Genomic DNA, 12,288 nt, shown 5'->3' with positions numbered 1-12,288 from the left:
CTTGGGACCAGACCGTCGCAAGAAGCATCGGTAAATGCCTGGGCTAAATCCGGGGGCCACCAGAAGGTGAGTATATAACTATTTTTAATTTTAATTCTTAATTCTTTTTTTAACAGGGATATGGTGCCCACATTGCTACATATTAAGTGGGCTGTGTTATATACTACATGGGCTGTGCAATATACTACGTGGCTGTGGTATATATTATGTGGCTGGGCAATATACTACATTGCTGTGCTCTGTACTACATGGCCTGGGTTATATACTGCATGGGCAGTGTTATATACTACGTCTCTGTGCTATATACTATGTGGGCTGTGCTATATACTGCGTGGGCTGTGCTATATACTGCGTGGGCTGCGCTATATACTTCGTGGCTGGGCTATATACTTCGTGGCTGGGCTATATACTAAGTGGCTGGGCTATATACTACGTGGCTGGGCTATATACTACGTGGCTGGGCTATATACTACGTGGGCTGTGTTATATGCTACTTGGCTGTGGTATATTTCTCTGCTGTATCTGTGCATCATGAATCATGGTATGTGTTAAAGAGGGGGGCCCACTGAGACTCTTTCGCCCGGGGCCCTCAAAAACCTGGAGCCGGCCCTGGCTTCACTGATTGTTCGAGGACGGGCGTGACCAATCAGCGACAGTCGCAGTCCATCCGCAAATTGGCGCGGAATTTGAACCACGCTTCGCTAATTGGCCGCGGCCGGCCGAATCCTGTGCATAAATTGCATTATTCTGAAAACTTCATAAATAAACTACATACATATTCTAGAATACCCGATGCGTTAGAATCGGGCCACCATCTAGTATATATATATATATATATATATATATATATATATATATATATATATATATATATATATATATATATATATATAATTGTCTAAGGGGTACTTCCGTCTGTCTGTAACAGAAATTCCGTGTCGCTAATTGGTCGCGGCCGCGACCAATCAGCGATGGGCACAGTCCGGCCGACAATTAGTCCCTCCCTACTTCCGTCCAGTCAGTGCTGACACAGGGTTAATGGCAGCGTTAACAGACCATGTTATGCCGCGGGTAACGCACTCCGTTAACGCTGCTATTAACCCTGTGTGACCAACTTTTTACTATTAATGCTGCCTATGCAGCATCAGTAGTAAAAAGATCTAATGTTAAAAATAATAAAAAACAAAAAACCTGCTATTCTCACCTTCCGTTGTCTGCGCGGCTGCCGCCAGCTTCCGTTCCCAGAGATGCATTGCAAAATTACCCAGAAGACTTGCCCGCAACAATTGGCCTGGGATTTGAACCACACTTCGCTGATCGGCTGGCCGCGACCAATCAGCGATATTGGTGCGGGATTTAAACACCGCTTCACTGATAGTGTATATATTTTACCCGGAAAATCCTGTGTATTCATTGCATTATTCTTAAATCTTCATAAATAAACTACATACATATTTTCGAATACCCGATGCGTTAGAATCGGGCCACCATCTAGTCTAATATAGGAGTTTCACGTTTTGCATTGAAGAACTGAAATAAACTTTTTGATGATATTCTAATTTTGTGAGAAGCACTTGTATGTCCAAAGGAAGTCGCTTATCGGCTGCATGGCTCATGTGGCATAACCACATCTTTCGAGTCCTGGGACACCAGGTACCAATGTCACAATGGCACCAAAACTGTAGGGGAGTGCAGGTTGTTATTTTATACGGTGGACTATAGAAATTAAGCTAAAAATTGCAAACATGCCAGATTTTGATGTTAAGTTTATTTTACATTTGGTAAAACTGGCTCACCAGCTAATGACCGCACATTACCAGCAGGTAAGGTAATATCTGGGTTACTTTTCGTTTAATCACTGGCAGTCATCACAAGGGCTCTCCAAAGTATTTTAACGAACATCTCAGTAAACCAAACACTGAATCACATCTCTACCAACAGCCGACATGAAGTATTGAGTCACCCACTTATAATAATGATCACTTCATGAACTGGGCAAAGAAATCCCTACGGTCTGGAGATACTTTACTAAAAAGCAGGTGAAATGCAGAGGCTGCCGAACATACCGTCTAGATTTCTTGGATCACTTTTCTCAGTCAGCAATGTAAATGTAGAACAGGGAATGTAGGTTATGTGATGTGATTATACACAGACAATACGCCCCAATAAACCATTTATACCCAAAAGTAGCCTGGATGCTGCCCTAAAGGCAGAACCAAATATAAACGGTGCCGCTTCTGTCTGTAGGATAGTGCCCAGACAAACACTCCCGAATACGAGCTCAGCCCAACAATAAAGAACAGAAGTTTTCAGATCTTCTCTCCGGTATCGTAGCACTTAAAGGGAACCTGTCACCCCCAAAATCGAAGATGAGCTAAGCCCACCAGCATCAGGGGCTTATCTACAGCATTCTGTAATGCTATAGATAAGCCCCCGATGTATCCTGAAAGATGAGAAAAAGAGGTTAGATTATACTCACCCAGGGGCGGTCCCGGTCCGATGGGCGTCGCGGTCCAGGGCCTCCCATCTTCTTACGATGATGTCCTCTTCTTGTCCTCACGCTGCGGCTCCGGCGCAGGCATACTTTGCCTGCCCTCTTGAGGGCAGAGCAAAGTACTGCAGTGCGCAGGGGCTGGGCCTCTCTCACCATTCCTGGCGCCTGCGCACTGCAGTACTTTGCTATGCCCTCAACAGGGCAGACAAAGTATGCCTGCGCCGGAGTGTGAATAGAGGACGTCATCGTAAGAAGATGGGAGGCCCCGGACTGCGAAGCACATCGGACTGGACAGCAGCGGGACCGCCCCTGGGTGAGTATAATCTAACCTCTTTTTTCTCATCTTTCAGGTTACATCGGGAGCTTATTTACAGCATTCCAGAATGCTGTAGATAAGCCCCTGATGCTGGTGGGCTTAGCCCATCTTCGATTTTGGGGGTGACAGGTTCCCTTTAAGTAGGGTCTCAAAGGTGGATTTTATCTTCTACCTTCTACAGTGTTCACCAGAGGTGTTTGTCAAGAGGATTACTTGAATGTTGTCACGATCAGCTGCAGCCGCAAATGCGACCCAGCCCATAGACGCCCCCAAGCCGACCAACCTCAGAAGGCGTGGGGGCGCGTGTCCCCCGGTGACGAAATACAGACCCTTTAAACCGCAGAGGGGGACCCGGGCCTACCCGAACTAGGAGAGGGCAGAGACCGGGGTTCTGTGGCAGCTGAGCATGTGGACAAGGAGTTTTGTGAGTAGCTCAGGCGCCGCCCATAGGGCAGGGGAACTTAATATAGGAGCTGCCCCTCAGCAATTGGCTGGGGACAGTATTTCAAGTACACACCCTAACCCTGATAAAAGCAGGGGAGGTGTGGCTGTGCATGCCCTTAGCACACACAGAAACCATTATAGCACAATCAGTGCAGGAACTGAGGCTCAGGGCACCAGGCTGTGACTGCATGGACTGACCCACATGGAAAGTCATGCACCAGCTGCAAATGACCTCGCAACCCGCGGACAGCTTCCACAGTGGCAACCAGGGACCGCACATGAGGAAGGTCATGCAATAGAAAAGACCTAACCACCCATGTATGGCTGTGCAGCAGAGCAGGGAACTGAGAAGGCTCCATCCAGGTAACAGCCAACAGTATCCCAGCTCAAATTAGGGGGAAAAGAGTAAAGGGATAAAGCAAACATCTGCATTGTCACGCCGAAAACCAGAAACAGACAGAACGGCGTGACAAATGTATCGTAGAAGAATGCCAGATTTCTATAGTATGATATAATATATATCAAGCAGTGTACTTCAGATGTGTCATATGCATACTTTATGCATCACACTATAGACCTTTAGGCTATGTTCACAGGTTGAGATTTTGATGCGTTTTTTCGCGCAGGCAAAAAGCAATGTCAAAAAAGCAGGTTTTGCCAAGTGTTTGACACTTTTTTTTTTACTGCGTTTTTGTCAGGGTACATTTGCCTCTTGTGAATGATGACAAAGTTTAGTGCATAAAAATATAATCTGAATTGACTTCGTCAGGTTTTGGCACCAAAAACGTTGCAAAACCCAATGCCTGCGTTTTTTGCAGCGTTTTTTGCACCACCCATTGCTTTCAACGGGTGAAAAAGCTGCAAACTCACTGAAAGAAGGGGCATACTGCATTTTGCAAAATCACAGCTCTTTGACATGACAGTGAGGGGAAAAAAATTGTGAAAAGAGTCCTTCAATGATAATCTGATCATAGGGTGAGTCTACATATAGAATCCCCAGCAAATAATTATAGCAAGACTTGTCAGTAAGTGTTTGATTTTCTTGCACCACAGGGGAAATTAAGTATTGCACATTTCCCATTATGATCTATGGGCTGCGTGGTTAATGTACAGAAGTTCAGGCTCCTCCAGAGCGAGAAATACCCTGTGGAGTCTCCTTGCCCCCAATCTCTCCAATCACCCCAGTGATCACTGATTGTTCTCCTGTCCTTCCAGTGTACAGCACGCTCCTCATTGTCACCCATACCCGCTGTCTGAATCCCAGCACTCACTCGCTAACACAAAATAAAACACTACACGTAATACACTGAATTTGTGGAGTTCTGGATATCAAAACGAAGAAAAATCAATAAAATTTAAATTTCAGAAAAAGAAGCAGCTCTCCATCTTATTACACAAGAGGTTAACGATTCCTCCTCTTCCCGGAGACCCCTCAGTACATTATGAACGCTCGTTTAAATGTAGGAAACGAGCTCTTCAGACTGTTTGCATGGTAGCGCTAAATTAAAATGGAAATTCACACGTTTGTCTAAAGGTCAATGAACCGCACCCTTGGGACACAGCTCACAATTAGGAATGTATTTAATACACCATTACACTTAGATTAGTCCCACTGGGACAGACTCATCGTTGGGCTTACTCATAATTACTGCTTCTTTAGTGCCATTTGAGAGAAAAACATCCTTATCAGCATTAAGATAATACAGTACAGGCTGAATCACAAAGCCTTACACTCTAGGCGGATGTTTTTCCTATATTAATCTAGAGATACAGTGAAGTTGGCCATGGACAAGATATAATCCCCACCTACACATCAGTGACAGCTTTTTATATCTTTTCAACAAGACCTTTCACTAGATATTTTCATTTAAACGGAGCACCATCTGCAGTTGCTGCAGGTCCACAGATTCTGGATCAGGTTTTCTTTTTTTCCTGTGCGCTTCTGTTTCAAAGTTATGCCCTCTGGTCATAAAGATGAAACTGTTCCCTTTATCTAAATGGGCATATACCACAAAACTTCTCAGTAGGAGCTTACTTTTCCTCCTCTATTACATTAGCCAATCAAAATACGACCCCGTCATATACAAGATACAGCATTTTCTCTGTGGGAACTTGCTTTTTTTCCCCTATGCAAGCTGGCTCTATAATGCCATTAACCTTCAGATATGGGGTCAATAGCATTATGAAGGTGCCCTCGGGCTTTACTGAAAGTGTGACATCCAGAAGAAAACAAAGTTCATTTCTACCGGACACTGCTGCCTTTCAGTTATATGGGTGTGCTGGCGTGGCTTCGATTATCACTCACTATACTGTGAACTGCGGCTGTAAGAACGCCCTGGCACCGCGCTGTGAGGTGCATCAGTGCAGAGCTGGCTGTCAGCTAAAGTGCCAAGGCATGTGAACAATGGCTGTAGCTGTGCTGCCACGCATGTATGACGAAAAGTTGGCAGTCCCTGTAAGGAATAAATGTCACGCTGTGACGGTCTTAGGTAGGGGGGCCTCAAGCTGTCCCTGGAACGTGGACCCTAATTATCAGGGGTACTCTTGAAGGGTGAGAGGCCCGAATCTGCCTTGCTTAATAGTGTTGCAGCCTCTGTGGCCTTTCAGAATAGGTGTGTGTATACTGACCATCCATGTGACATAAGATTGCACACAGGTGGACTTCCTGTCACTAAACATGTGACTTATCTTCACAAGACAAGTACTTGCACAAGAACTTTTTAGGGGCTTCATAGCAAAAGGGGTGAATATATATGCACATGACAATTCTTAGCTATTTGATCCCATACAGTCAGTGGAGGATACATGCTGCCCATCGATCAGCAGCATGTATCTGCTGTCAACAAATTTTCCCGTTAGCGCACTCTTGTGCTACAGTGTGAACCGATTAGCTCAATGCATATAATGTGCCTGTTCAGGCAGAGGGGGAGTGGAATCTGATCTATGTAGCGGCATAAAACTGGCTGATTGTACATTTAGGACAAGCTACATCATGTTATAGTTTGTTGTGCTAGCTATTTACCTGTACATAATATACTAGCTGTTTCCAGCCAGCTAACGCTCGGCATGCTCATTGCTATCTAATTAACGCTGCTAGTGATTAAACTAAAGTAAATAATGACAACATTCAATAGCGCTTAAATTAACTTAAAATGAAGTTAATAACAATAATAATAATTAAAAATCAGAATACTACTAACACATTTTATGCACAATGTAAAATCAAAAGCAAACCGGATTTGTGTGGTAATGTGTGGGGACAGAGCCTCGTGTGGTAATGTGAGGGAACACAGCCTCGTGTGGTAATGTGTGAGGACGGAGCCTCGTAAGGTAATGTGTGGGGACGGAGCCTCGTGTGGTAATGTGTGGGTACGGAGCCTCATGTCGTAATGTGGGGGGACGGAGCCTCGTGTGGTAATGTGTGGGGACGGAGCCTCGTGTGGTAATGTGTGGGGACAGAGCTTCGTGTGGTAATGTGGGGGGGCGGGATTGTGTGGTAATGTGGTGGGGGGCGGGATTATGTGAGGTTATGTGGGGGGTGGGATTGTGTGTGGTAATGTGGGGGGCGGGATTGTGTGTGGTAATGTGGTGGGGGCGGGATTGTGTGGTAATGTGGTGGGGGGCGGGATTATGTGTGGTAATGTGGTGGGGGGTGGGATTATGTGTGGTAATGTGGTGGGGGGGCGGGATTGTGTGTGGTAATGGGGTGGGGGGCGGGATTGTGTGTGGTAATGGGGTGGGGGGCGGGATTGTGTGTGGTAATGGGGTGGGGGGGCGGGATTGTGTGTGGTAATGGGGTGGGGGGGCGGGATTGTGTGTGGTAATGGGGTGGGGGGGCGGGATTGTGTGTGGTAATGGGGTGGGGGGGCGGGATTGTGTGTGGTAATGGGGTGGGGGGGCGGGATTGTGTGTGGTTATGTGGGGGGCGGAGCTACTGTGCAGGGGGCGGGATTAGCGAGTAATCACGATGCCTCATATATATAGATGTGCGCTTTGTGCAGAACATGGCAAGATCCGCGCTCTTCACAGATCTCAGCAGACGAGGCACCAACACATGCTCCAGTTAAGGGCCATCGGGTGGCCACGCTGGCTACCTATTGATGAACACTATGTCCATGCCCCTAAGTCTTAAGGACAATAAGCCAAAGATGGGACTGAACTTTTGCCCATTTGCTCATAAATTTGGCATTGGATAATGACAAGGCACATTTGTCATCTTCACTAAGGATCCTAAATTAGGAAGCTTATAACCCTAGCGTTTGTGTTACCTTGTAGAGATGCTCTGACCCACTCATCTAGCCAGCAGGATTTTTCCCTGCTTTGACAGTGAGGGTGATCAAGGAGTGGAACAGGCTGCAACGAGAGGTGGTGAGTTCTCCTTCAATGGAAGTCTTCAAACAGAGGCTGGACAGACATCTGTCTGGGATGGTTTAGTGAATCCTACATTGAGCAGGGGGTTGGACGCGATGACCCAGGAGGTCCCTTCCAACTCTACCATTCTAGGATTCTATGAGATCACTTGCCCATTTTCTTACTTCCAACACTTCATCTTATAGAACTAACTGATCAGTTGCTGCTTAATGTATCCTGCACCTTGACATCTATCACTGTCGGGAGAAATTCAATGTTATTCACGTCACTGGTAATAATATTACGGCCAGCCAGTGTAAATAGTGTATTATATATGGTATGTGCCCACATAACTGTCTATATATTTTACGTAATTCTTGAAATGCAGTAAAATGTGCAGCCATTCATGAAATGGGGTGGCAGCAGGAGGAACTTCACTTTGATTCATGTCTAATTAAGCTTAATATATGTGTTTGACGTCTTTACATTGGTAAGCCCCTCATATACCCATATGTCACTGCAGGAAAGATATTATTACAGCTTGTGGAATGAAAATAAATGGGGCGAGAAGTGCAGATGTTTGCCCGTAAAGCAGATAAGTAAGAGACACTTACTGGGAGGGAGCAGCTATTGTAAATGGGAAAGCTCTATACCTACAATGTGACGACAACCAATATGTGCACACAGAAAACCATTACAACGATAGACAGAATTCTATCTTGTATCAAATATAAAACTGAAGTAACTTCATATGAACACTGACATTTTACCAAGCTGATGGCTTTGTTCATTATATTGTCATGCAAACTGGAAAGGGGTTTTGGATTTTTCCTCTATCATAACCCATAGACTGTATATAAAATGCTAAATATTGATCTCATCTATAAGACATTTGTACATTACATACAGTGGCATGTAAAAGTTTAGGCACCCATGGTCAAAATGACGGTTATTGTGAAAAGTTAAGCAGGTTGAAGATGAAATAATCTCCAAAACGCCTAAAAGGTAAAGATGACATAATTCCTTTGTATTTTAGGTCAAAATATAAAAACTAAAAATAAAAGCGAGGACACTTGCGCCCAAGGGGATAGGCACTACTGAAAGCTGCAGACAGAAAAATGGGTCTTGTGTGGCAAACCAACGAAAAAAGGTAATCAGATAAAAATTGGATATTGTCGCGCTAAACAGCTAGTGGATGGACATGGAAGAAACAAAAAAAGGGGATGTGCAATGATAAAGGTATCAATAAGAATTACATGTATAAAGTAAGGCTCAGATAATCCCTTCAAAAATCATGATAATTCAAACTTACACACAGCAAATTATGGTCAATACCTCTCCAGAAATAGAAGGACTAAACATTTGGGGTGTTTCTGCTATTTAAAGCTGTAAATGTAGTATATGGGGTATACTGTAGATGTTACATATAAAATATAAATAACTCACCAATCTCTAGTAAAAAAGGGTCCGTTTATATTGCTACAAATAGTTACAACAGACCTAGCATTTCAGCTAACAATCATGCATGTGAAACATAAGAAGGAGAAAAAAGATGACCTACAGTTTGCTGATATAGCCTCCTTGCCATAATTCACAGGCCACCTAACTTGCTGTTTGTTGTTAGGTCCAATCTGTCTCTAGCAGCAAAGAAGCAGAGACAGACTCGCAGGCAGTTGTGCAGGATTTGCTATTGCCAGCTGTGCGTTACTGCTTGTGGGGCAGATAGTGAGCAAAGGCTGCCTGTCCGAGCTCCTCTGTGTAATAACAAGAATATAAGAAGGGCTGGGCACCCATTGGCCACTGCCGTAAGGGAAGAAGTTGCCCCATCTATAGTCCTGGCAGACGGCTCGGGACAGGTAGCCTCCCACTATAACAGAAAGGATGGCTGGTAACTGTGCAGCAGCTATGGGACTCTCTGCATGAAAATGGCCAAAGTCAATCCACTATTTTGTAACATGTCAGGGATGTGACTGGGTGTGATGAGAGGTTGGAAAAGTTGGGCTTGTTTAGCTTAGAAAAAAAGGCTGCCTCAGAGGAGATCTCATTTACATGTATAAATATATGTGTGGTCAGTACACGGGACTGACAAATTCCTCCCAAGGACCATAATAAGGACCAGGGGACATTAATTAGTGGTGGACAAAAGGCGATTCCAGCAGCTAAACAGGAAAGGGTTCTTTACAGTAAGAGCAGTCAGACTGTGGAATGCCGACCACAACCGGTAATAATGGCCGACACTAAAAGTATTGGATTCTTTTTTTTTTTTTCTTTACAACAAATGACAATGTGAGTTATAAGTAATCAAGAGAAAGAGAATTTATAACTGATGGAGAAAGATTAAACTTGATGGACCTGTGGCTTTTTTCAATCTATATAACTATGTTTATAGAGTAAACCTAAGAAACCCTTAGAAATAACGGGAAGGATCTTCATAGAGTGTCTTTGGCACCTACAGTATATATGGCATACTTTTGTTTTGCTCATTTGTTTTTTTTTTTTTTTAATATAGGAAAAAAGTGTCATGTTCCTTCAATTGGAAATTAAACCAATTTACTGACAGCTCCCCACCCAAAAACTGCCAGTACAATCCCAGTAAAAAATGTGTGTTGACATACCCTAAATGTTTTGGAGTGTTCCTTTAAATAAGTAGCCTCACTGAATTAGCCCCTGGCCATAGGGCCCATTACGACATATGGACTTTATAGAGGGTGCGCCTCAGTTCAGGACCCCATGTTTTAACCAAGTGAGAGATGATCTGGAAGACCAACCCAACCATCTATTACATGCGGTCATCCGAATGGCCACCATGTTATACCACATAATCCCTGTAGTAGGCCCCACAAATGTTTGTCTGGCAGAAAAAGGTGAGATCTGTGATAGAGACAACCCATTTGAAAGGTTGGGGTCCTGGAGATACTTTCTACGTTTTCGAGCTCTGTTGTTCCAAAATATACATCTAACATATTTTATGTGAAGTTTTGTGGGTAGAGGAGCAACTAACCTGCCCTTCCTTCAGGCCCAAGCAGCTGATGACTTCATTAGACATCACAGGTTGGTGTAGAACTTTTTCTGAAGATGCCGATGTCTGGCAAAACTTCCTGCTCTGCAGAACAGACGAGCTGTATAATCTGCCGAATCTTCCACACATCACCAGTCTTCTCGAAGATTGCATCCTACCTGCAGACATCAGACAAGGCAAGATGGGAAAGAACACTATGTAAATGGTATTCTATTGGGATAAATACATTTCTAAAACTCAAGTGCCCCAATTCATCATTTATGAGGTTTTTAAGTCACCTTTCTCTTTTAACTTGTGATTCATCAAATTAATTAAAATGGCAAACAATGTTTACAAATTTTGTGCAAAGCCCAACCTTTTCTTTCCTCCTTTAACCATTTTTGCAACTCCTTACTGCTAATAGTCAGGCGTTTTTCAAAATGCAGCAAAAATATGACATTTTTAGGCTACTTTCACACTAGCGTCGTGCACTGCACGTCGCTATGCGACGTTGCACCGCACCGACGCATAGTGTGGAAGCGCCGCACAACGGGGGCAGCAGATGCTGTTTTACATCGTATCCGCTGCCCCATTGTGATGTGCGGGGAGGCGGGGGCGGAGTTCCGGCCACGCATGCGCGGTCGGAAAAGACGCTATCGATGCACAAAAAAACTTTACTTGCAACGTTTTTTTTGTGCCGACGGTCCGACTCAACAGTCGTACGACGGTTGCAACGTGTGGCAATGCGTCGCTAATTCAAGTCTATGGAGAAAAAACGCATCCTGCAAGCAATTTTGCAGAATGCGTTTTTTCTACAGAACGACGCATAGCGACGTGCAGTGCACGACGCTAATGTGAAAGTAGCCTTAGCTGGCGTACATTAAACCACTCCAGGGGGTACTGAGCAGATTGGTGCCAAATTTTGTGACTTGTTAAATTTTGTGACTTGTTAAAAAAAAGAATTTGATAAATTAGCTTAAAACATCTAGAAAAGCCAAAATCACATTTAAAAAAAATTAGAAGTCTAAATCATAAAATGAAAACTTGAAAAAAAAGGTGCAAATTGCTTGATTAATCTGTCACAAATCACAAACTCGTTAACTGAGAGGTATTCTCACCCAAAAACTGGTGGAAATGCAATGATGAATTGGCCCTAAGACTTTAAATTAACGCCGATTACTGGCGTCGGCTTATAGGACTTCTGCTTCCATCAGTTTACGCCTGCTGCCTCTAATAACAGCAACAGAAGGCAGGGGCTGATGGGAACATTCATCAGTGTTGCCTGCTCTCTAAATATTTAGTTTAAAAAAAGTGCCACCCCCATTTTTGACAACCAGCCAAGCTAAAGCAGACCGCTCAGGGCTGGTAAGTGGCCATGGATATTTGCCTTCCCCAGCCTAAAAATAGCAGCCCGCAGCCACCCAGAACAAGCACATCTATTAGCTGTGCTAAGTCTGGCGTGTGGCCCTACTCTTCCAAATTGCCCTGTGGTGGTGGCAAGTGTGGTTCATGTTTGTGGGGGTTGATGTCACCTCCGTTTTGTCCGGTGACATCAAGCCCACGGTTTTGTAATGGAGAGGTGTCAATAAGACAACTATCCCTTACTGTAAATCCTATAGTTATATTGTAAATAAATACACTACAAGTGTAAAGTCCTTTCTTTGCAATAAATACCCTTACTTTTTT

General features: G+C 44.1%; 1 protein-coding gene across 3 annotated transcripts in view; it reads right to left on the bottom strand.

The window, feature by feature from the left end:
* Positions 1–12,288, bottom strand: part of METTL15 (methyltransferase 15, mitochondrial 12S rRNA N4-cytidine) — a 611,732-nt gene that overhangs the window by 539,963 nt on the left and 59,481 nt on the right. For all 3 annotated transcript variants that reach the window (XM_077288052.1, XM_077288049.1, XM_077288048.1), the window contains exon 2: positions 10,606–10,781. In XM_077288052.1, the coding sequence (XP_077144167.1) occupies positions 10,606–10,776 (171 nt within the window). In that variant the 5' untranslated portion in view covers positions 10,777–10,781. The remainder of the gene's footprint in view (positions 1–10,605; positions 10,782–12,288) is intronic.

Source organism: Ranitomeya variabilis, chromosome 2, assembly GCF_051348905.1.
Source record: "Ranitomeya variabilis isolate aRanVar5 chromosome 2, aRanVar5.hap1, whole genome shotgun sequence".
Classification (NCBI taxonomy): Eukaryota; Metazoa; Chordata; class Amphibia; order Anura; family Dendrobatidae; genus Ranitomeya; species Ranitomeya variabilis.
This window is presented reverse-complemented; position numbering and strand designations above follow the sequence as displayed.